At 51.5% G+C, this 27,775-nt stretch overlaps 2 protein-coding genes across 3 annotated transcripts in view; both read right to left on the bottom strand.

The window, feature by feature from the left end:
- Window positions 1-4,823, bottom strand: part of SACM1L (SAC1 like phosphatidylinositide phosphatase) — a 36,190-nt gene extending 31,367 nt beyond the window's left edge. Inside the window, exon 1 of the mRNA XM_081159566.1 lies at window positions 4,680-4,823. Coding sequence (XP_081015692.1) covers window positions 4,680-4,711 — 32 coding nt within the window. The 5' untranslated portion in view covers window positions 4,712-4,823. The remainder of the gene's footprint in view (window positions 1-4,679) is intronic.
- A 2,789-nt stretch (window positions 4,824-7,612) lies between these two features.
- Window positions 7,613-27,775, bottom strand: part of LIMD1 (LIM domain containing 1) — a 41,790-nt gene continuing 21,627 nt past the window's right edge. For both annotated transcript variants that reach the window (XM_081160241.1, XM_081160240.1), the window contains 6 exons: window positions 17,383-17,450; window positions 16,414-16,476; window positions 14,270-14,400; window positions 13,680-13,731; window positions 13,169-13,237; window positions 7,613-11,855 (listed from right to left, as the gene is read on the bottom strand). In XM_081160241.1, coding sequence (XP_081016367.1) covers window positions 11,718-11,855; window positions 13,169-13,237; window positions 13,680-13,731; window positions 14,270-14,400; window positions 16,414-16,476; window positions 17,383-17,450 — 521 coding nt within the window. In that variant the 3' untranslated portion in view covers window positions 7,613-11,717. The remainder of the gene's footprint in view (window positions 11,856-13,168; window positions 13,238-13,679; window positions 13,732-14,269; window positions 14,401-16,413; window positions 16,477-17,382; window positions 17,451-27,775) is intronic.

Genomic DNA, 27,775 nt, shown 5'->3' with positions numbered 1-27,775 from the left:
CTCAGATAGTAAAGGAGGGTCCTGTGAACCTACTACACCCATACCCAGAATGTGCTCCCACCACCGCTCATCCTTCCTCCCTTTGGGTCTCAGCAGTGTCTTCCTCGTAGTGCGACTCCTTGGACACCTCTCCCATAGCCCAGGTTCATCCAGACAACCCAGGAGCCGACCCAGTCCCCAAACCCAAGCCGCTATTTCTAGGAAGCCAATTCATTTTAATTCCATCTTCTTCCTCAAATCCTTGAGGTCCCACCTACTTCCTATTCTCTGTCCATCCTAAACCCCATTCTCTCCAAAAACCAGTCTCCTTCATAAGACCAGACCTAAATGCCACCTAATATGAAGCTCTAACCCACAGAAAAATCTTCCAGAGCCCCAGTCCCTCCAAAGAATGCTCTTCTACCAGCATGCTCTGGTCCTCACTCAGCTCAACACAGCCCTAAGTTCTTTAACCGTTAGACAGGAAAAGAACTGCCATGACAGCTGGCTTACCTTGCAGGCTGCCAGGCCTCAGCAAGCCCACTGTGGGGCTCTAGAATATGCATTTAAAACAAGCACAGCAAGTGATCTAGTGCAGCCTAGCACTAACCTAGACTTCCTAGCCTGAACCCCACCCAACCAATGCCTTGGATCCAGACTTCATTTCCTCTGTGCCTAAACTTACGAGGATAATCTTAGCTTCTCTCCATCCTTCCATGCAGAGAGATGTGTGAATCATCTAAACGTTCACTGTACTAGAGACCACATATGTCTTCATCACGGTGTAGCTTAGTTTACATCTGTTCTCCTGTCCTGACTGACCTCACAGCTATGACAGTCTTTTAAGAAGAAAGGCAACTTCCTCACGGAGGAAGGAAACCATGTTTCTTCAGAGGTAAGCTGCAGCCTGCCTGGTTTGCTTTCTAAAGGATTTCTTGCCTTATACCTATTTCAAAGAAATTTTCTTAAAAGAATTTTTTTTAAATGCTTTGTTTCCAATAATGGATTTGTTGTAATTTCAAATTTATCATTGACATTATCCGTGCATACACAAATGGCTTAAAAGGAGTCTTAAAATAAAATATTAAGAATTGACTGGATGTTTAAAAAGTATAAATTTTAAATTCCAAACAAATCAGTATTGTTTCCTATATTAAAAATCAATATGGATATGTCAACTACTTTCAATTGTGACTCATTTCTATACCAGACATTTCCAAGGATGAAGACCAGAAGCAATCTGATAAGAGAAAAAAAGGTCATTTGAATAATGCAGTGTAATGGAAAGATCACTAGACTCTGGCCCTGCTGCTCTGAAACCAGGTCTGCTGTGTCCGAGCTGTGTGACCTGACCGTGGGGCAAGGGCAATTATTTCCCTGTCTTCAGCAACGATGCGGATATATATCAACCGATGACCTCACAGAGCCATTGGAAATACATTAATATACATGAAATGACTTAAGTTGCTGCTACTTCAAAAGACTGCGTTCCAAATTACTCCAACTGAAGTGCTGGTAGGTGTTCTACACTGGAACGGTCCTTTCATTTACTCAGGTGGTTCACTGAGATCTACTCTGCACAGGTTTTATGTTAGGTACTAAGGAGGACAGAAGAAATCTAGGTTAAGGGGTTTCTAATATGTTCCACATATTTGCAACCCAGCTGGAGAAACAAAGTATGTATAAGGATTTCATCATTTGTAGGTGGCAAAGTGAGTGGTGAAAACAGTGCTATGGATTGATCACTGCAACTCTCAGGCCTCGTCCAAGAGACAGTAAATACACTGTTAATCAATCCTGAGACAGAATGTGCAAACCATGTAGACGCTTTAGTGTCTCATTCCTGTGACAGCAGACTGGTCTGGCAGCTCAGTGAAGGGAAGGACGTGGAAAAAAAGGATTCTCATAGTGAACATGTTAGCACGCTGGGTATTTCATCTACACTCTTTCAAGCCTTATAATAATCCTGTGAAATAGTAATGTTCTCATTTATGGATGAAAAACTGTGTTAGAGAGATGAGTAACATGGCCAGGACACAAAGCAAGTAACAAGGTCAGGATGTGAATCTAAGTCTTCGTGACTAAAAAAGCCTGGTATCTCTCAGCTCTGTCATGGGTACACCAGCAGGTGACAGGGGAGAGAGGAGAAGGCATCTGGGTAGGACGGCCAACAAAAGCCCACCCCCGAACCTAGAAGGAGACTGTCAAGGCTGGTGGAGGGGGAAAGGTATAGGGCAGTTTTGGAAAATAAAGTTAGGACACGGATTGTGAAGAGGGTAAAAGTACAGATGGCTAAGAAATGGGGACTTAACCCTATAGAGCCACAAAATGGAACTGGAAATTGTAAGCAGGGGAGTAGGGGATGAAATGAGAGCATTTAGGTGAACTTCACAGCAGGACAGAGAGAGACTCGAGAAAATGTATGGCATGATGCAGAGCAAATTATTATTTAAAATCCAAACACTTCAATACTGAAATAAACTCAGTAGCAATACTTTCATAATTAAATATTATCAAACTATCTCTCGTATGTATCTTTCTTAAAACGTAGGTGTGGCTCAGTTAGTTGGGTGCCATCCCATGCACCAAAGGGTCGCTCATTCAATTCCCTGTCAGGATGCCTGGGTTGCGTGCTCAATCCCCAGTAAGGCGCTGCGGGAAGCAGATCAATGTTTCTTTCTTCCCTCATTCTAAAATCAGTAAAAACATTAAAAAAAAAATTCTTGAGACACATTTTTAAAAACAGCTATTGTATCCTACTAATTCTAATATAGGTTGAAAACTACTTCCACCTCGAAATGCATCTAAAAAAGAATATTCCTCAGATCAGGCCACATTCAAAACCCCGACCAGCATGCCTCATAGCAGAAAGGGCCAAAAAGGAGTAAGAGGGGCGATTTCAACTCACAAACTCCTGGGTAAAGAAAAACAAAGTTGCAAAAAGCACTCAAAACTTTTTGTCAGGGAAAAAAGTTAAGGACTGACAATTTAGAGAAGGACTTTCACATAACCCCAGAATTACTTTTTGCCCAAATTTAAAGTTTCCACTTCCCACAGAAAATCAATACAAAAGCATCAGTGTCATCATTTAAGGGCCAAATTTCCTTTCTCTTATGGATGTAGAGCTTTTTTTTTTTTTTTTTAAGGTCTGGACTGGTGCACTTAGTGCCTCCTTGGCAGCTCAAGTTCTCCACCCCATTCAATCTTTACCACGGGAAAATTCTGCTGCATTCTGTAACCTAACTCTGAGCTGCATCAAGCCTAGGCTCCGTATTGCTTAAACTAAACATCTGAGACCTGGCGTAGGATCCTATTCAGCCCTTTAGTCACTATCAGATAGACAGCAATAAGCTAATTAGCCAGCAGAGCCCACGTGACACTGGCCAGACCAGTACTCTGGTCAGAGACACTGCCAGACTCAGGTGATCACCTTGCAAAAGGAACTGGAGAGAATGAGGAAACTTGGCCGGGGCAACGTGGAGGGAAGTCTGCGGCCGGGGTTTTCAAGGAGAACTGCAGTACAGGAAACGGAAGCGGCAAAAGGAGTGGGCGAGGGAACAGTAATCTTCACCTTTTCCACAAAATAGCCGATGTCCAAGTGACCTCATCCCCAATTTTGCATCCCTAACTTTAAACTGAACCTGGGAGAAAGTTCAGTGAGCTTGAGGTTCTGCTGAGGAGCACAGAAAGGGCCCAAAGCCACATTCTGATGTCTTCATATCCCTGCAAAGGAAATGAGACACCGATGCCTAAGTACCAAGACGTTTTCATTTACGTGGGGAAGGATAAGCTCCTCAAAGATTACATCTGCTTCTGCTGCCAAAGGCATTCTCAGACTACAGGCCCTGGATTTTCAGTGTAGAGCTAAAGCAGGAGGCGCAAGGTGAGCAGGGCAAAGTTATTCACAGACTAGAACAGCGCAGGGGCCGGACGGAAAAGCTAAGGGACATGCATGTCTTTATTTATCCAGGGCAAGCCAAATACCTTACAAATACCTAATTTACGACTCTAACAGCCAGAGATAACGTCGCCAAGCCTCAAGAACGTCCCTTTACAGAAAGGCCGGCCGGCAGCGCTCACATTCTGGAGACCAGCCTCCGGCTGTCAACCTGGGCTTAGGAACCTGCTGTATGTTCGCGCTGAGTTACATTTAAAGCGCAGTAAATCCGTCAGGACCTTAAGAGTATTGACCGAACTTCACTTTTTTTCCTGCATCCTAAAGCCTGGGCGGGCGGTCGATCTGTGTGGGCTCCAACGTGCTGTCATGGGTCCATTAAATAAGGAAAAGATAAAAAAATAAAACAACAACAACAAAAAACTTTCTCTGCTGAGTAATAAGGACAAATTTAGCCGCGACCTCTCAAAAAAAAAAAAAAAAAAAAAAGTGGGGAGGAACGAGAAGGGCTGCATCCCAAGGCCGAGCCGGGGGCCGAGGCCGGCCTGCAGCTCCGCCCGCCCGCCGGGGCGCAGAGGCCGCGCGGGGCGGAGACAGGCCGGCGACCCTGTCGCTCCGGAGCCCGGGGAGACTCGGGCGGGGCCCCGGGGCGGCCGCGCCTGGCGACGAAGGCGAAGAGGACGCGGGGCCCCCACACCGGCCCGCCGCCCGGGGACCCGGGCGCCTGCCCCGGGGCCAGCGGCCCGCCCCTGCCGCCCCGCCCGCCGCCCCTGTCGGTCAACGGCCTCCCGCTCGCGGGACTCACAGCTTCAGCCGCTCGTAGGTTGTCGCCGCCATCCCGCACCGCCACCGCCTTCCTCCTCAGTGCGCCCGCCCCGCCCCGCGTCGCCACCTCGGCTACGGCGCTACCGGTCACCCTGGCGCGGCGGCCGCAGCCCCAGCCCGGCCCCGCCCCTCTCCACGCCCCGCCAGGCCAGCGAGCGGACGGGAGGCGGCCGGGGACAAACTTCGCGCATTCCGGGGGACGCCGTCAGAACGTAGGGGGATGGAGCGTAATGACGTCGCCGCTGCGGATTGGCGGAGAGCGTTTGCAGGAAAGGCGGAGCCTCAGGAGCCGGGGAGCCTGCTGAGGCTGCGTAAGAGCTAAGCCACGTCGCCGCAGCTCTCGGCAGCATCGGGCCAGTGGCGCAATGGATAACGCGTCTGACTACGGATCAGAAGATTCTAGGTTCGACTCCTGGCTGGCTCGAGGTGCACATTTTGCCCCATCGCAGTTAGACGCTCCAGGGCCCGCCTGGGAGAGACTGTAACTCGAGTGCAGAGGCTAAAGATCATTTATTTTAACGCCACGCTGCCCGCAGTGTCGTCTTTTAAGCTTTATTTGCAACCCGGGGCTGCGCGAGGTGGCTCGTGAATCGCAAAGGCCTCGTTAGTGACCCCCCTGAAGAAGAGTCTGTGAAACGTGGTGCGTTTAGGAAAACCCGCCTGGAAAGGGAGCAGTTTGGAGCAGGGGCGGGGGGGAGCGGAGGCGGAGCGACGCTGGCCGGCGGTTAGCTGCCCGATGCCACCGAGGCGCGCTGCGGGCAGCAGCTCTGGCCGGTTCCCCGCGGACAGCGACGCACGGCCGGTGCCCGGGGACGCGGTGGGCCCGAGGTCCGGGCTCCGGGCTCCGGGCTTTGCAGCGGGAGCCGCGCAGTGCGGGGCGTCTGCAGCCCCGCCCCCGCAAAGCCCGGGGCCATCGGGAGACCGCAAGGCATTGGGCACGGGCGTTTCTACAGCAAGAAGGCCCAGGTCGCCCGGTCTAGTCCCCTCGTCTCACAGGTGCCATGCTCAAGGACCAGGGGACCCCCCCACCCCCGAAACGTCCAAGGGGACTGGAACCCGGGGCGGGCGGAGACGCCGGACACTGCCCAGGGGCCAGTCCCTCGGGGACCGGTTGATCTTTCCCGTATAACGTGCTTTCCTCCCGAGGAAATGAAAGAAAATCTGTAAACTGCAGAAAATAAAAATGCCAGTTCTTATCTCGGGATCACTACTGTTAACGTCATTTTTTCCCTAGAGGCTCCCCCCCCACACACACCCCCACTTTTAACACAGACCTACCCCCACATGTAGTTTTCTGAATTGGGGCTTGTGCCACAAATGTCTGTTTCCTTTTTTTGTTTCCTTAGCTTTTTGCCTGAGATTTTAAGGTCATTAAATATCCGTTGAAGGTATCTCATTAGAGAACTAGACATTTTAAGCATTACTTTTTTTGTTGGGAATTTGGGTGGTTGTCAGTTTAACACCTTTCAGAAATAATTGTTTAATCATTTCATATATGTCTTATGTCTAGATGTAAGATCAGGTGGACATTTTTAAGGTCCATTTTATGGACATTTTTACCCCTTGGTATATATTTTCAAAGTGCTCTCAAACAACAACACAGTAATAAACACTTCCATCAACAATATATGCTTTTTTCTTGCATGCTGACCAGTACTGTGTATTGCAAATTTCATTATGGTTTCTTTCTAATTTCCATAATTGAAAAACAGAACTTCCTTTTACTTGATGTATATACTTACCACTTGACGTGTGTATTTTCTCTTGATGTGTGCATTCAGTGTTTTCTTGCCGACTTGTTAGATTTTTTAACATATAAAGGATATGAATTCTTTAGCTAGCAAATACATTGTAATCTTTTTCATTTATTGCTTGCCTTTTCCTTACATTTTTGCACCTAAATTTCACTTTCATATATTCCAGTGTACCAGCATTTTACTTCACGGCTTCTTCTATTGCATTATGTGCTCGTTTCAAATTGTTTTGTGTTTGCATTGGGTTTTTTCCCCACTTACTTTTAGTCCACTTGCAATTTATTTTGTTGGCCATCCCAATGGAAAAATCAATTCAGTCTTAAAGCCTATCACTCTTATTGAGCAATTAAGAGCTCTGAGCTCTGTCCTTGGGCTAATTCAATACAACCACAATTCCCTAAGGTAAGCTCTGTTGTTATCCCCATTTTTAAATATCAGGGAACTAAATTTGCTTAAGGTCACTGAGGGATTAAGTGGTGGAGCCTGAGTCAGATCGTGAATCTGGGCTCTCAGCCACAAAGCGATTCTGCCAGTGGGCTTACTATGTGCCAGAGGGTGTCCACATGAGTGGACACAGGGCGATTCCCTGTCTGGGCACGAACGGTGATCCCATATGCTCCTCACTCCTTCCCTCCTGCTAGTTAGCAATCAGCAGACCTCATCTCTAGTCCTGATGATGCTTCTACTCACCAGCTCTGGGCTCTCGGACATCCCCTCTCCTTTAATAAGATGGGGATGCCCACTGCGGCCTATCTGGTAAGGCTTTAAGAGAAGAATGCTTCTAGCTGAACAGCCACTGCAGGGCAGAGCACTCCTGCCCGCGCCCTCTGAACATGTCACCATGTAGAAGATGTCACCACAAAACACAGAGACACAGATGTGACTAGTTCATTGTACTATGGCATTGATGGTTATGTCACTAGGGAATAGACAAATTTCAGCTGTTATACTCTATGGGACCACCTTCATACATGCAACCCATCGACTGAAAGGAAACATGGTTATCAGGTGCATATGGCAGGGCAAAATCTCAGTCCCTTCCCCACTCCGACACCCATATGTTAGAATCCAGAGCTCTTAAAAGGAGACCAAATCCAGTTAACAAAAAGCACCATCTTCTTACTCCACACACACACACAAAAGACAACCCTGTAAATTTCATGTTGGAGAGCAACTTTAATCTACAAATTGATGCTGTTTTATTGTCATATTTTGAATCATTTTATAGTAACAGTAAAATTTGAAATAATTTTATAGCAACAATATTTGCATAATTTTACAGTAAATTTTTGGATAATTTTATAGTAAAAGAAAAGACACCGAGGAAAATAATTTTCCCTGCACAGTTGAAATTTGCATACTCTGGAAATGTCCCACATCTGCCCCATTCTGGCTCAGAACAATAGATAGCTAATATATTTTACTCATTTTTTTTTTTCTATTGCTTTTAAAAGTTACTTCAAATAATAACTGGGAAATTAGGACTATGCATGGCACAAAGGAGAATACAAGAAACTTGGTTTCCTGGCAGACAGTGTTTTATTAACAAGTGCATGCAGCAACAATGGTTTGGGGTCAAGTCTCGCACATGTTCTTTGCAAGAGTACCAACAGCCACCACGGCTCCCACTTCCACGCGTGTGGGAAATGGCACAAAAAGAAGCCTGCAAAAGATTGTGGATGCCAGAGAATTCTCCCAAGTCCTAACATTTCTGTTTTTCCTTTTGTAAATATGACCCAAGCCCACGGAGACAAGGTGATGGCAGCCCTTGGAGGTGATCAGAACTCTGTGACAATCCCTTCAGCCACCCAGGACTCAAGGGCAGAACCTCAGGACTCAGCTGAAAGAGGTTTTCACTCCAGCATTAAGCACAGAGCAATGAAAGTCCTGCACTGGCTGGGGACAGGCAATGACGGGGACAAGACTAAATGATCTCCCCTCCCCTCATGGCGAGAGATGAGTAAATCACTCTTTACAGTGACAGGTGGGGAAACAACAGCAGAGACAGAGACAGAGAATCCTGACGCTGGCCAGGGAGGCGACTGGCCCTCCGCAGACCACCTGGGCACCTTCTGAATGGCCCCGAGAAGGGACAGTGGCCGTGGGGAGCAAGAAACTAAAGGGCAACAGGAGGCGAGGGAGAGGCCTGGGGGCTGGCTCTGGGGCCTGGCATCGGGCCAGAACTCGGCTCCCCTCACTCAGCTGAAGTCCGGGAGTCGTCCAGGGAGCTCGGGAAGGGCTATTTGCTCCAACTTTCACAACAACCGCATCCGGCCTGGTCTACCAACTGCTTGCGCTTCTAGGTGCCTATAAGTACAGCCCCATTACAGTTCCATTCGGCTAATAACTTACAGAGTGTTGAAAATAACCAGGTAGGCGAACACCTCCTCATGGCTTAAATGCAAGGGCCTGAGCAGGACAGAAAAAAACAAGTCCTACCCGGCACCCTCTCAGGGACACTAATCACAAGAGAAGTGGCTGCTAGGATTTTATCCGGTAATTCTCTTATTGCTCGTCAATGACCAAAAAAAATGCCACATTTGCAGTGAGATCTGAATCACCCCAATCAAGGCTATTTTTAAAATTTCATTTAAAAAGTTAATCACAGACTTAACTAACTAGTTACCCAACTTGCAAACAAAGGCCTCCTGCCTGACAGCGGCTCCCGGGCAACTTGCTTCACTCTGCGGGACTCGGAAGCGGAGCAAAGGTGAGTCCGCACGGCCAGAAACATCCGCGGGTTGGCACAGGCGGGCGGACACGTATGGGCTGGTTTCATCTGCCCGCAGCCTGCCAGGCTGAGCTGCGAGACTTGATGGGAAGAGGGGGTCACTTCCCCAGCCCCGCACACTCACGCGCTTTCAGGAGGCTCAGCCCGTGAAAAGGGACAGATGAAAGCACGCAGCCTGCGCTGACGTGACATCTGGCCAGAGGGTCCCAGCAGAATGAATTTAATAAAAATGTGCTGTCACCCTGGCCGGTGTGGCTCAGTTGGTTGGGTGTCATCCCATGCACCGGAAGGTTGCTGGTTCGATTCCTGGTCAGGGCACATGCCCGGGTTGTGGGCGAAATGCCTGGCAGAGGGCGTGCAGGAGGTTTCACTCTCACATCAATATTTATCTCTCTCCTTCTCCCTTCCTCTCTCTCTAAATATCAATAAAAATATTTTTTTTATTTTTTTTTAAATATATTTTTATTGATTTCAGAGAGGAAAGGAGAGGGAGAGGGAGAGCTAGAAACATCAATGATGAGTCATTGATCGACTGCCTCCTGCACGCCCCCAACTGGGGATCGAGCCCTCGACCCAGGCATGTGCCCTGACTGCGAATTGAACCCCGATCGCCTGGATCCTAGGTCGACGCTCAACCACTGGGCCACGCCCAGCCGGGACAATGAAAATATATTTTTTAAAAAGTGAAACCATCCATGGTGCCAATTATGTGCTTCTTAAAGGCAACTGCTACCGAATGAGTTAAAACGTGGCCTAGAAGGGAAGCGGGGCCCAGCGGGAAGTCTGGGAGTCCCCGGAGGGCTCAGCTGACCACCCTCTGCAGCCCCAATCACCCAGTCCCCTGGCTCACAGTGCCAAGTGAGGAGGCGAAGAGCAGATGCCAGCTGCCATGCCCCAGCCGGCCGGCAGTGGTAAGATGGCCCCAGCACTCCTGCGACAAGGCCATGGGGCCCCCACTGCAGGCTGAGGGGGCAAATTCCAGCCAACCTTTTATAAATATACATGTATATATTTTCCTATGAAATACGAAGGGGTCCTGACCTCCAGCCTCAGCACTGTGACATGCAGGGCACTTTGCCTCTTGGGTGCAGAGGCTGCCTTGAAATCTTGCCAGTGTGTGGCCCTTTGAGCCCCCTTGCCACCCAAGGGAGCCAGCGTGATGACTGAGTGAGGCAGTAGCACCCGATTTCCATCTGCTCCGGTCCCTGCGACCTCCGGTTTGGGTCACCGCGCCGACCCTGGGGTCTGGCCGGCGTGAAGCCAGATGTTCCCAACCCCAGAAAAGGTGCCTGAGCCCACCGCGAGGGCCCAGCTCCTCCCCGCCCGCGATCTGGGGAGCCCTTATCTGTGAGGTATTCTTGTGTGTGGAAGACTGAAAGTGGAGGGAAACTATTAAAAAAGGAAGAAAAAAAGAGCAGACAGAAGCACTGTACCTTATACCGGTTTCTTCCAACGTGATGCCTGTGCCAAGAACAGGGCAAGCGAGAAACCCGCGAAATGACTTAATAACTTATGCCCAGGCGCCCTCCACGCCGGCTCAGGCTCACACACACTCCTCGTTCACGAGGGGCTGCTCTCAGGGCGTGCGCGGACTACCCGAGCCCATGTCACATGGGCTGAACAGGCACATGGGATCCTGAGACACGCCTCTGCGGAAGGGGGCGACCCCACGGTCACAGACCCTGGAGGGCGCGGGAGGGGGACCGGGCAGACAGGTGGGCAAAGCGGCCTGGCGCCCGCACCAAGTTCTTTGCCCCAGAGCACTTTGCCAGAACGGGGCAAATCTCTGCCAGCCCCCGGCTGCCCACAAGGGAGTGAAGATCTGGGGGACACACAGAATGCTGTCAGGGCACAGGGCACAGGAGGACGCCCTGCCTCACTTATTTTCAGCACTTGGCTCTGGTTTACAAAGAAAATGCTCCCTACGATACAGAGCACGTGTTAGGGCTTCCCTCTCACCAGAACACAATTAAAATTTGCAGCCCTTTCTACAGGAGAGCTGAACATTGGGGGGGGGGGGGCCTTAAAACACACCCTGTATGTATATGTGTGTGGTGGTGGTGTGCATGTGTATGTGTGTGTGTTCGTGTGTGTTTGTGTGTAGGAGGAAGTCAGGTGCATGCATTTTCCTGGAGGGAGGGAAAGGGTTGAATGGATCGGCAGCTGAAATCTCCCTCCCGAAGACATTATGAAACACACTCAGTGCAAACCTTCCCCTCAGAGGGGACAGAGGGTTCAGTGGCACTGATGCAATCTCCTGTCACAGGCACAAGCCTGCTGCAGAATCTTCCTGAGGAATCTGATGAGCGCCTGCCAGCAGAGAAAGGCCCTTGGAAAACACACACACCAGACAGGTAGGGCTGACCTCACCGGTGAAAGGAAAGGACGCCGCACGCAGGCACAGGCACTCACCGGCCATGCCCTCCTTTCCCCCACCCCAACTCCACCCAGGGGCCACTGGAATCAACAGGCAATTTGTCACTGTGCAGCCCTGGCCTCTCTTCCCTGCCCCAAGGTCTGTAAGAGGCTCTGGCTAGAAGTGGTGCTGGGGGAGGGCTGCGGGCGAGGGGCCTTTCTCCAGCCTCTTGACGTGGCAGGGCTGGCAAAACAGGTGGTCCTCCAGGGGGTAGCAGCGGCGGCCGTCCTCGTCATTGAGCTCCAGACCGCAGTCCTGGGTAAGGTAAAAATGTCCAGCGGTAGTAAGCCAAAGAACTGCAAGAGCGACGCAAAGGCCAGCATCCCTGAAACCAGGGGGGTGGTTCTCTAGGGGTGGAAAATGCAGAACACCCAGCCCCCCTTTCCTCTGGGAAGGTCTGGACTGACTGTCCCAAACCCAGGCCACCGGCCACATGTCACCATCGAGCACTTGAAATGGGGCTGGTTGGAAATGTGATATGATGTCAGTGTGAACACACACCAGATTTCCAAGACATAGGGGGGAAAAGTATGTAAAATAGCTCATGAAAAATGTTTTTATAGTGACTCCATGTTGAAATGCTAACATTCTGGATAGAATGGGTTGAATAAAATTTTATCACAAAAATGGATCCCACCTGTTTCTTAAATGCGGCCACTAAAAAACAAAATGGCACACAGGACCTGAATTTATGGCTCTCGAATTTCCATCGGAGGGCGCTGGCCTGGAATGTGTGGAGGGGATGGTGGAGAAGCGGCTTGTCTTTTCCCCCAGCGCCTGGGGCACCACCGACAATTCCCACCTGTGTCTTCAGCACTGGCCATGGGATGGAGCTGTCTGTCCCCACACCCCTTTCTCCCAACATCCCCCCCAACCCCCCGCCCCCCACATCACAAAATAAGCCTCGTCTCCTTCCACTTAATTCTGGTTGAAAGGCCACCGGCTCTTAAAGCATTTTTGCCCTTCACAAGGGCCGGTGGGGGTGACCCCTGGCTGGCCTAACAGTCCCGGGCACCAGTGGCTCCTTCAGCCTGGGGGTGATCCAAGGACAGAGAGGGGGCGCGTGGCCCCCACCCACCTTCACACCGACCAGCCACGTCCCTGTTTCCAGGGTGGTGGGGGTTGGTGGAATTTCTTCATGATTTCCAGGGCTCAGCTGAGAAGGAAGCTCCTGGCAGATAGAAGAGCCTACGAGCCGGAGGGGAGGGAGTCTACTGCCCACATCCCACACCTGCCTGACAACGTGACCCCCAAACAGGACCTGAAACCCACACTCCCCACAACCCGCCCGCTCTGCAGCTGCAGGCAGCACAGCCGCCATGGGCTCGGGCCTTGGCGGTTACAGACGTGGCGAAAATAGTAAAGACCTTCATGCCCAGACATGTGCACCCTCTCCAACCTCTCCTACCCGGGCCCCACAAACCGGGCTCCACCCCGTTTCCTCCATCAGCTCCGGACGGCAGCCCCCACCCGAACCTCAATGACCGCCTCCTGCCACGGGCACCCGAGCTGCTTTCCTCTTGGAATGCCAAACAGGTTTGGGGGGGTCTGGGCAGGGAGGGACCCACCTCGCAGTGGTAACACTCCACGTGGTAGTCTCTGTCCATGGACACGACACGGATGGTTTCATCTGAGCCCTGGACCAAGAAAAAGCGAGAACAAGAAGCAGTTGGGGGGGCCCATTGGGCTCCACATGCCTTGGGGGGGTGCTTATAGGGGATTCTGAGTAACCAGCAGGCAGCCTTAGGAGAAGACACTAACACTGGTGGGAGAAAGGACACACTGGCCTACGGGATGAAATGGAGAGACCGGAGTCCTACCTTCTGGGATGTCGAAGTCAACACTGAAAAACCACCTACGTGCTTTTGCTGACCTGCTCATCTCCTGGTCTAGGAGTCAGTGTTAAGTGAGAGAGTCTGCCCTGATTACAGGATCAAACAGGGCACAGGAGGGCAGTGGGCTGGGGATGCCAGCTAATGAGAAAGGGGCTTCTTGGTGAGGACACTAAGCACTGATCCTACGAATGACCCCAGGGAGATTCCTGTCGTGGGAGTCCCCAGGTCTGAAGGGGCATCTTACCTCAGGTGGGAGGATGGGAAGCCCACAGGCCGCACACTTGGGGGCCAGCACCCTGAGGGGAGAGCAGAGGAGCTGTGTTTCTGGAGGGCAAGGCCCAGCTCCCGGGAGACCCGCGCCTGGGCCTGCCCGAGCCTCCCTCCCCGGCCCAGGCCCGCCTCCTCCAGCCCTGTGTGGAGAGAGCCTGGCTCCCTTTCAGGGGCTCGCTCCCCAGGGGTAACAAGCACGTCTGGCCCCCCTCACTCCCCTTGGGATAGAGACAGACTTTTCTCCCCTCTTGGGGCCTGGGACAGGCCCAGCACACGCACACCCGGGGGTGGGGGCCAGCTGCAGTCAGGCAGAGCGGGAGCCGCAGGGCCCGGTGAATGGATCTGTGTGCTTTTCTCAACAGACATAATTCTTGAATCAGCTCCTGTCTGCACAGACACCGCTGAGCTCCCGAGGCCCCCGCTGCACCCTTCAAGCCATTCAGCCTTTGCCCGACTGTGGGCTAAGGGGACGAGCTGCCGGCAGACACGTCTCGGCAGGTGTCCGTCGGTCGCTCTGTTGAGTGTCACCGGCGTGGCCCACACGGCGGCTCCCGGCCCCCTTACTTGTGGTAATCTCGGACACAGTAGATCTTGTTCTCCGAGTCCACGGTGAAGGGCACCCCATCCAAGCACTCGTTACAGATGACACAGCGGAAACAGCCCGGGTGGTAGGACTTCCCCAGGGCCTGCAGGATCTGGGGAGAGAGAGGGCAAGGCTGGGACTCAGCGGGATGGGGGGAGGAAAGGACGGTGGAAGGGAGAACGTCGGGTGGAGGGACTGTGAACAACCACGCGAGGCACACTCACCCGGAGTTTCCCTTGGACCAAGGTCAAGAGGTGACCGGGCGGGAAAGCTAATCCTGTCACAGGTATAAACAGGGGGGGGCCGCCTCCAGATTCATAAAAACTCCAGCAGGGAATTTAAATGGCTCCCTACCCGAGAGCGTGAGGGCTGTGTGCAGGAAATGATGCACAGCAGGCCACGGAAGGCTCCATCCCGGATCTGGGAAGCAGCGAGTACACGGACAGGGGAAAGGAAATCCCCGTGAACACGCAGAGCTCGAGAAAACCTCTTAACTCCTCATAAGGGGCTTTGACCCTGCACGATAAGCAGGGACTCAGCCCCTGATGATCCCAAATCCAAGCGCAAGCAAAGCCTCTGCGCTGTTGTTTTTAAACACAGTGAAAAGAAAGCCCCACAGACCCTCTCTTCCTGCCAGTATCACTGATCTGGATGTGACACCTGGAACTGTGAAAGGCCACCCTGAAACCAGGACAGAGCTGGGACACGAGGGGAGGGGAGAGAAGAGCCGGAAAGAACATCCTTGGTGACGTCAGCGAGTAGCCAAATTCACCCGCCATGGACCTGCCACCTCCAAATCTCTTGTTCAGTGAGATAACGCATCTTTCCTATGAAGTCAGTGGTTCTCAAAGTAGGACCCCTGGACCAGCAGAAAGGAGAATTTATGTCCATCAAAGACCTGCCATCACAGCAGCTTTATTCATAAGTAGCCCAAACTGGAAACCACCCAATCCCACCAGCAGGAAAATGGACAAATAAACCGCTATATCCCCACAATGGACTTCTACTTAGCAGTGAAAATAAACGGCCAACACAGGTAACAACGCGAATGAATCTCAAAAACATTTTTCTAAGTGAGAAAAGGCAGCCCCAAAGGATTCCAGTTATACAACGTTCCAGGACCAGCGAAACGAATCTGGGGTGAGATGTCAGGACAGTGGGTACATTTGTGGGATGGGGGTCTCGACGGGGAGGAGGCCAGCGAGGAACTTTCTAGGGCGTGGAATGTGGGATATGATCTACATCCTAATCTGGGTGCTGCTTACATGGGTATCTGCGAGTGTAAAAACTCATTCAGCGGCACACATAAGATGTATGCCCCTTACTCCATGAGTTATTTCTCAATAAAAATGTAAAAAGAGAAAGTAGCAACAATTAGCAATTCCCTTCTCCTGAAAGGGATTAATGGATCCGCTTAAAAAGGGATTTAGCTCTTCCAAACTAAAAAAAAAGTTACGCAGTCATTTTCTCTGACCAGTATGTTAAAGGAATCCTCCAGGCCGCTCGCCAGGGGTGAATACTCGACCCTGAGGCAGAATGAGAACCCGTATTCCTTAAGCCCGCAGCCTTACCCTCTAAGGAGACCAGGAAGGAGAGCCCGACCCCACTGCCGAGATAACGACACCGAGGCCCACGAAAAGCTCGGAGAGCCGGCGGCTCAGCAAACGCGGGCTGCGGAGAACTCGCCCCTTGTTCCGCTGGCTCAGAAACTCATCTCGGGGACAGACCGAGCCGGGCGGGACACGGGGGAGACACGGAGCTTATCTGCGCCTGACTCCTAGGTGGCTGAGAATGCTGCAGTGAAAGCAGGCTCCATGCGGCACCTCGGCTGGGAGGCTGCGGGGATCACAGAACACCAGAGGGGGCCAGGCTGTGGACAGCCCGGAGCAGAGAGGGTCAGCGGAAACACAGCCCTGGGCGGACTGGAGGGCTGAGGGCGCGGGGACCCGGACAGGCCGACGTGGGCTCTACTGCAGCAAGCAAGGTGCCGCGTGGGCTCTGCTCCCAATAAAACCTGCTGCGGCCAAGTCGGGCTAGGAAACACTGTCCCCTGCGGTTAATTTCTCTTTTCCCTGAATGCCCCCCTCCCCCCGTGCTCTTATCTTGCTCGGCTGACCCCACTCACCATGTCCATGATCAGATGGCCACAGAGAAAACACCTGTCGGCAGACTGCTGGAAACCCGAGTACTGCAGAGGAGAGGAAAGAGAGTTAACCCCAGGCAGGGCGAGGAACCCCGCCACCACCCCGCCAGGCACGAGGATAACGGAGGTTCTCGGAAAGCTGCGTCACTGCAAGCTAAGGCAGGAAGGGGAGGCTGGCGGCACGCAGGGGGCTCCTCTGTGCAAGCTTTGAACCCTGCGGGTGCAGGGCCAGCAGGCCAGGTGGGCAAGCAGACAGTGTGGAGGCGGCCACCAGGCCAGCGGGCTGGGCCACACCGGCATGGCCAGCTAAGCAGGCCCAGGCAGGGTGCGGTGGCTCGAGGCTCACTGCTCGGCCGCATCCTGGGACAGACGGGAAGGAGGAGGGGACAAGAAGGAACCTAGGACACAGTTTTCCCAGATGAGGGCCCAGGGCAAGGCGACATTCCTGCCCAGGCAAGTGGAGTGGGAGGAGCTGGGGACAGCCTGGGGACTGTCCTGTGGGCAGTGAGGTGTCAGCAGCTGGCCTCAGAGGAGCTGGCAGGGCTGGAGCTCAAATCTGGGGGCCACTGGCACATGGATGGAGTGTCCGTGCAGGGGAGAGGCCGGATGCCCGGAGAGCCGGCGGGATGAGAGGGAAGGCCTGGATCCCAGACTGAAGGATTTTGGGGGGTGAGGGGTGGAGCAGGAAGAGATGGGTGAAGCAACAAGAGGACAGGCCAAGGGACCCTCGAATCCCTTCAAAGCACAAAGCTCTGCGGTTTGTCCTTTGGCTCGTGAACACGGGCCACCCCACGCATCTCCAGAAGGGAAGTCAGGACCCCTTTCTCGGGCTGTGCGGCTTCCCACCCGCGCTGGCGGGAAGCACCCTCTGCCCCCGCTGGGCCCCTCCGTGCGCCGCCCCCCGATTCCAGCCGGGACCGCGGGGACGGGAGGCTTGGGTGACACGCTCACCAGGAAGTCTTCCTCGCAAAACACTTTGCCGTTGACAAAATAAAAGGCTTTTCCTCTCAGCTTCCGGCCTACAGGGAAAACACAAGGGCAGGGTAAAGAGAAAATGTTACCATGCGGCGAACAAACAGAAAAGAAAGGCGAACATCTCTTTACGCGGAAAGAAACACGGAAAAAATGCCAGCTGTCGACATGCTTCTGGTTCCCGAAAGCTGCCGGTGGCCCCCGGCGGGGGACAGGCCGAGGCCCGAAGGCGGCCCCCCGGGACACCCGAGGGCTGGCTCGAGGACCATCCCACTGAGAAGGTGGCGAGACGTTTGGTGGCAGGATGGCAGAGGCACACACAAGGGCGGGTCCCGGGCAACAGTCTCTTTCGAAGCTGTTTCCCGCAGGTGTAGGGGACCATGACCTCTGACATGTTCTCCAGGGGATGCTGGTGACAACCTATCAGGAAAGTCCTCTAAATTGGTCAACTCTTATCTTCCGATATTTTTTGCATCTGAACTACACAAAGCACACATTGCCCCTCCCTCAAAGTTAGTTCCCTCGCTTGCAGAAGGCTCTAGAACCTTCACCAGTATCTCCTGACTCCGCTAAGCTAGGGTAACAAGATGAGTGCTTACAGCTAAGTGATTACAGCTAACATCGGCTTAATGTCGGTTTAATTCCTTGACCTCATTCTAGGATTTCCCGCCGGGGTGGTGAGAAAGGAGGTGAGTCTGCAGCTGCCTGGGAGGCCGCTAGAGGAAGCCAGGAGGCCGCTAAAAACCACACAGGACTTCCCAGAGGGGAGGCTTCTGACCCGACGGGCAAAACACCAGCCCTGGGTGCAGGAAGGGGCCGCGGAAGATCGAAGGCATCTGAGCTTGCAATTATTTTTGGTTTTGGTTTAAGAGAGGGAAGATGAACTCTGTTCCAAAAATCATCGAGGAAGATCGTTACACATTCCAGTGCACAGAACCTCTTGTGTTTAAAGAAACACAAATTAAACAAGAGCTTTTTCACTTACGATATCAACAAAGATTTTTTTTTTTTTAAGTGATCACAGTCGTTTGTGATTGTTGCCATGGCATATTTCTGTACTTACTGATGAGAGTGTAAAAACGATAAACTCTGTTTGGAAAGGAAACTTTAAAATGTTTATCTCTGACTCAGTGGGGCAGTCTGGGACTTTGCTGAGGGAAGGAATCTGAAATGGGAATAAATATTTACTTAGATCTAAACTGGCAGCCTTAGAGAATGGCTACATAAAACAGAGTGCATCTAAATGCAAAAATATTATGTGGCCACTTAAAATACCATTCAAATAAGTGTTTTAGTGACATTGGAGAATGTTTATGCTATAGGGAGATATTCAAAATACATCTGTAAGTGAAAAAAAGCAAGCTGGACGAATGTCTTTAGTACAATTCCATTTCAGTGACTTACACACACAGCCCACTGATGCAAAAGAAAAACCTGGAAGATTGCAAACTAAGACTAATAGTGGTTGCTACTGATAGATAGCATTACAGGGAACTTCCACTTTCAATTTTATAAATTTTAAAAAAACATATATAGTATTATGTAGCACTGGTAAGTTGTATTAAAGGGAAGTTTCACTTACTACTTTAGACCTTTCAATATTTGGAATTTTTTTTGTAGTATTAGGTACACGGGCAGATGGTATGAGAGAGAAATTTCACTTTTTGCTTCACACGTTTCTAGATGAAATTTTCCTAGAACTATGTATTTATAACCTCAAAAGTACCTTTTTAATTTAAAAAAAACCTTATGTCATAATATGAAAAAGTGAAAAAGATCCAAAAATTGTGTATTTCAACCAAAGAAGAAATTCAAAGATGAAAGACTGGAAAAGAAATCTGCCCACACGTGACGGTGCCTCTGTGTGGACACACAAGACGTCTGCATCAAAGGGGGGAAGCATGCAGGGGTTGCGGGGTGTTCACTGTTTGCTTCCTTTTACTTTCCTACACCTCCCCGAATTTTAAATAGCAAGCAGGTATTACTTTGATCATTTAAAAAACTGCCCAGCTGGCTAGACAAACCCTCTTGCCACCAGTGCCCAGAGCTGAGAAGTCCCGTGTGCAGGGGCCAGGGAAGGGGCTCAGGGGCTGATTCCGCTTTTCCTTTACCCAAAATAATAATAATAATAATAATTGAGGATTCCCCCAGAGACCTGAGCGCGGGCTGCTCCGGAGGCCTCAAACTCCAGTTTTCACTTCGGTTTCAAGAGACCGTCTAGGTTTCGGCACCAAATTCCACATCCAAATTTTTCAGTTTGTATTTTGTCAGTGGGAGAGAAAAGCTAACATCTGTTGGTTGCCTTCTATGTTTCAAGAACTTTCATGTATTAAAAAAGTTTTTAAAACCTTTAAAAACACTGTCACAGGTCCCTGCATCATTAGTGCCCGGGTCTGTCCCTGTCCCGCCACGTGCCTCCTATGGAGAAGTCCACACACTGCCCCCTGTCACCTCCTCAGGGGTTCGGCGCGATGGGGAGGGCTCACCAGAGAATGGGGTGCAAGCACACCCGCCCCCGTCAATATCACGGAGCAGCGCAGGAGCCTGGAACCGAAATGACACCCCAGGATTGCACCCAACTCTCATAAAAACACGATGCCCATGAGTCCAACGTTACCCCCCATCTGCGTCTGGCACATTCTGAGGCTCAGGGAGCTCGGCAGGTAGTGAGCGGGCAGGGCGGGCGGGTTCGTGTGGCCTGAGCGCACGCTTGTCCCACAGAGCTGCGAGCCCCCCTGCCGGGTGCACGCTCGTGTGTGTGTGTGTGTGTGTGTGTGTGTGTGTGTGTGTGTGTGTGTGTGTGGAATCCAGTTCCTCCCACCAGGGAACGGAAAAAGGACTTTTCACTTTCGAAGCATTTTCTACTTGCTGGGCACTTTACCTACGTTGTATCTCACTTAATTATCCTGACAATTCCGTAAAGATCTCTGGCGACTGCACACATCTGGGGATAACTCGAGGGGTGACTGGCTCCCACCTTCTGCCACAAGCACGTTGCGGGGAAGGTGCGGTCGGCAGAAAGCAGCGCGCCACCTCGTCTCGAGGAGCAGGGAGGCAGGAGAGTCATCGCTCCGGGTCTGGCCGGTGACACAGGCACCAGCTACCCTGGCAGTTCCTGGAATCACGGCCACTGTCCTGGGGGCTCCCATCAAGCGCCCAACCCGGAACAGTCCTCGCGACATGAGTCAGAGCAGCTGACCGCCACCAGGTGGCCCCAGAGCACAGCCTGGCTCCGCTTGTCGCCTTCCGCAAAGGCTCCATCCAAGGCTAGCCAAGGAGAAGAGCCGGGACTGGAACAGGGTCTCTCGGGTGCAGTCCCCACTTCCCACCACTCCACACCGTCTCCCTGCCCCAGAAGCAATCTCTCAAACCAGCTGGCAGGAGGTGGATTCCTGGCCATCCCAACCGAACCTCGTGGAGTCGAGTGGGGACAAGCCTCACTGTCTCACTCCCTGTGGCAGCACATACGTGGAGACGTGACACCGAGGAGCCCGCTATGGCCGGGCCGGTGCTCACACAGACGGGATGGTGGAGGGTGCGCATGAAACACCGGCGGCCAGTGGCTCTGGGACGTTAGCACGCTTCAGAGCCAGCCGGCGGGGTTGTTAGAGCTCAGATTTCTGGGCCCCAACCCCAGAGATTTTGACTTAGGCGGTCTGGGAGGCCCTGAGGATCTGCCTCTCCCAGGTGAGGCTGCTCGGGCTGGTCCAGGGACCGCACTTTGATTTTTTTTTTTTTTAAGAGAGAGAGAAACATTGATGAGAGAGAAACATCACCGACTGGCCCCCTCCTGCACACCCTCTACTGGGGGCCGAGCCGCCAACCCGGGCATGTGCCCTGACAGGGAATCGAACTGGTGACCTCTTGGTTCATGGGTCGATGCTCAACCACTGAGCCACGCCAGCCAGGGTGGGGACGGCACTTTGAGAACCACCGAGGCTGGTCTCTGAACCAGCATTTCCACTCGATGAGATTCATCTTGGTCAAACCAAAGTGACAATGGCATCCAACACAAAGCCGTGGAGGAAGGCGTGTCCGTGTGACATCTTTATAATTCTAGCTTCAGAATCATCCCGCTTCCGGCAGAGGGGTTCCCTGCACCGGGAAATAGCCAGTGAGAGGCACCCCCGAAGTACACCCGTTTTTCCAGGGCTTTAGAATACAGCAGCCAAAGGTGCTCTTTATTTACCGGTTTATAAAATATTGACTAACAAACCTACAGGCTCATCAAGAACCCCCTATAAAAGCCACTTCCCACAGACGCAGTGAATGAATATTTTATATTTGCCTTCTGGGCACCTTCAGTTGAAAAGAGAAAGGTGCGGGTGCAGCCGGTGGCTGGTGAGGAAACGGCCCGGAGGGTGTCAGGGTCGGCATGCGACCCGACAGTGGGACCCGCCTGCCCTCCCCGGCTCCCTCCCCGACAGAAACAGAAGCCCCTCTGTTCCGGAAAGGCGGCTGGCCCTTAGCTGTAAGGCCTCGCCACAGCTTCCAGTTCCCAAAATACCTCCCGAGGAGTAAAAACGCGAGGTTTCCTGACAATGAGCCGAGTTCCTCAGAAAAGGCAGTAAAAGCTAGCCGTTGCTTAGACTGTGTTTTTTACTGAACGGTCCCGACTGGCCACTGCAACCTGTGCTGTTCCACAGCGGCTATTTGTACATAAATCTAAATTCGTTAAAATAAAGCAACTTTAAAAATTCAGCTCCAGGACTTGAACAAGGACATCTGGAGGACCTGCTGGCCGCTTGTGCCGACCGAGGGCAGCTTCAGAGCGCCTGCATCGTCGCACCAAAGTCTACCTGACCCACTTCTTCCAAAGCAGGTGAGCTCTTAAAACGGACTGCTAGTAACAAAGCCACAGGAAGAAACCCACCAAATTGGTTTGACTCGAATGAAACAGATCAACCTGGATTTCACAGGCTCCTGCAGCCTCGGTGGCCCAGGAACAAGGCAGAACGGGGGGGGGCGGCACTCAGGGTGGGGTCCGTGGCTTTCCCACTTCTCAGAAATGACAGGGTGGCCGGTCACTAACTCCCCAGCGTCCTTGGCAGAGGACAGGCCAAAATTGGGAATCAGAGTGGGAGACCCAGCACAGTGCTGGCTCATGCTAAGTATTCAGCATGGTTACCGTCACCAGGATCCCTTCCAGGACCTTCAGTTTCCGCAGCTGAAACCTCCCTGAGCTAAAGTCACATCTGCCACCATCTATCTCCCTCTTTGTCCAGGTCACTCCTTCCTTCTCTGTTTCCCTGGTAAAGAGCCAGGTTTTGGTTTGGGCTTTCATTTCCACCTGTCAGATTTGTTTTCATAATCATGTGGGAAAATGAAACATAAATCCCAAGCCCTGATTTACTCTGTCCAATTGTTAGGAGTTTCTACACAGTCCGTTTCTGGGCTGCTCCCCTTGCTGACCAGCACTGGCCGAGGACCGCGCTCCACTTCCCTTCTCACTGCTCCCCCCCCCCCCAAGTTCTCTGTTCTCTCAGTTTTACAGAGCCCTTCTTTTTGTTTTCCATCCCCACTATTCCAGACCACCATCGTCCAGGTCAGAGAAGAAAACGCCACAGAGAAAGAGTCCTGGACACCTGCCGAGTGTGTCCTCTGAGCTCCAGCAGAGCACAGATCTGTGGGAAGAAACGACACAGCGGGGAGGGGGGGGCATTTGAAAGGATGAGAGAGAACAGGGCCTGGTGTCCACGAGGCCTGGGAACAGGGCCTACTCGCAGCAGTTGGACAGGGAAAACCCATGGGTGTTACGTGACATACTCAGGAAGGCCTTGCCCTGGGAGCAGGGAATAGATCGAGTTCTCTATAAACTCGCCTAACGAATCATAAGAGCCACACTGGGAAGGAGCATTGTTTCCAAATAACTTATTTGCACCCTGAAGAAAGCTCAAGAAGACTTAAAGGAACACAGAGATATCTAGGACTCAACAAGGCAAAATTCACAATGTCTGGCATCCAATCAAAGATTACCAGACATGCAGAGTCAAGAAAACATGACCTGTAATGAAGAAAACAGTCTCTGGAAATCAACCAGACCTGACCCAGAATTAGTAGAGTACATTACAGATCGCTACTGTATTCCATACATCCAAAAAGTTAAGTAGTGACAGGGAAGATATTTAAAAAAAAAAAAGGCCCAAATTCAACTAAAGATGAAAACTAAAATATCTGAGATGACAAATACACTGGATGGGCTTAAGAGCAGATTACTCATTGCAGGAGAAAAGATTAGTGAATTTAAACGCAGAACAATAGAAACTGTCCAAAAGAAAAGAGAAAGAATTTAAAAACTGAAAAGAATGTGTGAGTGAGCTGTGAGACAAAAAGATAAAGATGACATTAAATTTCGGATTGAAAAAATGCAAGCAAGAAAACAGTGGAACAACACCTTTTAAAAATTGAAAGAAAAATCTATCAACGTAGACTTCCACAACCCAGCAAAAAATATCTTTTAAAACCAAAGGGGAAATAAAGATGAATTCACACATTCAAAATCTGAAAGAATTTATCACCAGCAGATCTGCACTACAAAAAATAATAATAATAATAATAATAAATAGTTAAGGTTGTCCTTACCCACTCTGGGACTCCACTTCCTCTCGTGTAAATGAATGTGGCTGGGAGGCAAGTGAGGGGCCATGAAAAGACGGAGTAAATGCTCCACAGGCGCTGGCTCCCATTACACCCAGCGTCAGAGGCACAGAAGTGCCGATGGAAACCGGGGGTGCAAAAGAAATTGTTGGTGAAGGAACAGGAGAGAGAGGAATGAGGAGGGAAGAGAAGGGAAAGGAAAGGAAGGTGAAAGAGCCTGTATTAGTCAGGGTTCTCCAGAGGGACAGGACTAATAGTGTGTGTGTGTGTGTGTGTGTAAATGTACTATAGAAGGAACTGGCTCACACAATTACAGGGGCTGGCAGGTCCCAAGATCTGCAGTTGGCAAACCGGAGGCCCAGGAAGAGTTCCAGTATAAACGCAGGAAAAAACTGATGTCTTAGCTCCAATTTCCTCCCTCGGGGGAGGGTCAGCTATTTGGTGGTATTCGGGCCTTCAACTGATTGGGTGAGGACCACCCATTTTGGAAGGGCAATCTGCTTTATTCAGTCTACCAACTGTTAGTCTTATCTATAAACACCCTCACGGATAGACACACCTAGGATAACTGATCAGGCGCCTGGGTACCCCATGGCCCACCAAGTTGACACAGAAAATTAACCATCATAGGGCCAGAGTTGGGACAGATTTTAAGAGACATTTAAGAGAGAAAAGAAGAGATGCTCTTAGCAAAATGAGAGAACCAAGGAGACCCAAGTAGTGTCTGTGATGCCAGAATAAAGTTCAGACCTCCAGGGAAGATTTTCCTCCCTAACTCCAGGATTCTGGCTCTGAGATGAGGCGCCCAGGGCAACATCTTCATGCTGATTAGGTTGCAGTGTCCCCTGGCATGGCTGCACACTCTCCATTCTCCTCTGAGAGTTGGGGAGGCAGGTGACACACTGGATACAACCAGGTCTCATCCTTCAGTTGGGATTAATGAAGGAAAGCAGATTTCCACCTAAAACCATGCATGTGCTTGGAATGTAGGTGTGGCAATCAATGATGTAGGTTACACTGGAGTTACCCGTACAATATACCTGTACCCAACTCGATTAACGTGTCACCAACATGAAGAATCTGGTGTTTTTCTACATCAGGGACTTCATGGCCTCTGGTTGAATGAACAAAGTCTGAGCTAAGAAACCAAGTCTGGTCCCAATTCCAGTGCACCCAGCAGACCCGGGTTTTCTGGCGATGGACACAGGAGGGCCTGTGATAGCTCACCAAGTAAAAGTTGCCCCTCTGCCCTCTTCTGACCCGCACAGCCCTCTGCCCAGCTGTCTATTTTGGTCGTTTCCTGATTTCTCCCTCGCCCACTGATTTCCTTTAGGATCTGCCTGCTCTTCCTTTCTCACATTCCTGATCTTCAGCTTCCTCCTTAGATCCAGCTGACTCATTCGGCTCATGCAAAAATACAGAATATAATGAGAAATACTGGGATGACTCAATAGCTCCGAAATTCAGGGATCAAAGGCCTTAAGAAGGAAGACACCTCTGATGAAAGTCCTTGATCCATTTCTCTGCTCTGGGTGCAGCCCGCTCCTAAGCCCCATCTCCCCTCTTCCAGGTACCAGGCAGCTCTTCTGCATTCACAACCGAGAGCATCCGAAAACCCAACCTTTGTGGCCACGCAGCCCCGAGACAGCAGCTGGACGTGAGAGGTCACGGAGAGACCCGTGACCAGAGCCAGCCAGCCCCTTTCTCCAGCACGCATTCTCTCTACGCAGAGGTGACAACACAGTGGCTGATGGCAAGGACTGTGGGTCCATGCGGTCCTGGGTTCAAGTGCCAACCACCATACTTAACCGCCATGTAGCCAACCACAGGCGAACTAAACTCCCCCAGCCACTGTCTGCTCGTCTGTAAAATGAGGTGGTGATAGTGCTGAACTCACTGGGCTGTTTGTTAGGGGACTTAGGGCGCTCCCGTGGGTGGAGGGCTCGGTGTGGGGCACACTGACAGTGAGCCGGGAAGCCCACCTATAAACTTCAGCTGGTCCTGGAATGACGCTGCTTCACAATAATGCTGATGAGGTGCCTTAGGAACTGAACTCGTTCATACCAATTAGCTTATGGTGAAACCGACTTAGACCTCGTTTCGCTTAAAGTCACGGAACCCATCGATAACATTAAGTGAGGCCTTGCTGTAGCTATAAATACCGTGATGACTGTTTTAAGGAAGGAGGCCTGCTACGGACTAAGGACGACATCCCTGATTCAGGAGCCACTATTTCAGACTCAGCATTTTCCAAGTCAATGACAAAGGCAAACAGGACCTCAGGGGTGGCACTGAGACCAGAGCCCTTCTGGACTTCAGAACTTACTGGGCCGCCAACCACTAATTGAGTCACTAGAGCCTCTGCTGCACAGGCTGGGCTTAGTTCTAGTTGTTTTATTTACCCGAAGGAATAAAATGGCACTTTTTTAATGTTCCCGATGCAGGCTGTCCACTGGCTAGGACAGACTTTCCCCAAATGGGTCTAAATGTGTGAGATTTCATATAAAATCCATGCACGATCCTTAACAGGCATGGATGTTTGGATTTTAGAAGGTAGGATGGGCATATATTCTTAATTTTGTTGTTGTTGTTTCCCCCCTAAGGTAACGCTGGCACATGTAGTGCACCCCCACCCAGGGGTGTAAGCACTGGGTTACAGCACTCAAAGTCACCACTTCTGGCCCCGACTTGCACATCCCAGCACTGTCCCCTGAGTGACCCTGTCTGGCCCTCGTGCCCTTCCTCTGAGCACAGGCCAGTACTGGGCATAATTCCTATCACCGGGGACCGCCTGCGCCCCAATCCCCAGCTCCAGGACCTGGGCGCTCCCAGGGCCCATGAGCGGCGGAGGAAAGCTCACGGACTCTCTTATCTAGTCCATCAGCTTCCAGCTCATGCAGACGAAAACCGAGCCGCCATGAGCAAGCCACAGCCCACAAACAGGTCTCCCCTGGACTCCAGGGGTGAATTCAGTTCGTCTTTACAAAGTGAACAAAACCTTACATTTTGGACCTGAAGCTGCCCTGGAAGGGGACACAGAGCCTTGCTTTCTTTGTCCCGCACAGTTTTTTCTGGAAGGTGCCAACAAGAATTCCACTTGACCCGAGTCCAGGGCACCTCTTCTTCCTTCCCACTCCACCTCTGAAGCCACAGACGGGCGCCAGCGTCCCCTCCGACAGGCCACTTAACGCGTGCTGCCCAGACACAGTGTTTGTGGCCACCAGCCAGGGCCATGCCTGCCCTCTCCACTGGCCCTCCCTCCTGCTCCATGGGACAGTCCAGCTGGGGACACACCACCTGGGTGGGCAGGGCCTGCGGGGGGAGAAAGGAGACGCAGGGCACACATCTCCATGGCAACCAAACACACTGGCCGCCTGGGGAGCATGGAAAGAAAGAAGGGGACTTAACAAACCACAGAAACGCCCACACACTGTGTCCTGGAGCTACTTCTGGGAACAAACACAAAGGAAACAATTCAGCAGCCAGGATGGAGAACCCCCGGGCCTGTCCATGAGACCCCTTCATCTCCGACGCTCTGGCTTGGCTGCAACGTCTCCTTTTATTTTACAGCTGCTAGCCTCGGTACCGAATCGGAGAGCATCAGAGGGACATTTTCGAAAAATGCTCCTCAAAACTGATCTTCGGTAGAGACCATAAAACAAGCGCAATTCGTGACCTGGTCAGACTTGGCAAACGTCCTGCAATGTGTTAGAATCTTCCACTGTGGTCGCCGGCAAGTCAGAACTTCGCTGAGCTGGTCTCCCGATTTGCTGCT

This window comes from Miniopterus schreibersii (assembly GCF_964146895.1).
Source record: "Miniopterus schreibersii genome assembly, chromosome: 15".
Lineage (NCBI taxonomy): Eukaryota > Metazoa > Chordata > Mammalia > Chiroptera > Miniopteridae > Miniopterus > Miniopterus schreibersii.
The sequence above is the reverse complement of the archived record's forward strand: the minus strand, read 5'-3'. Positions and strand labels throughout refer to the sequence as shown.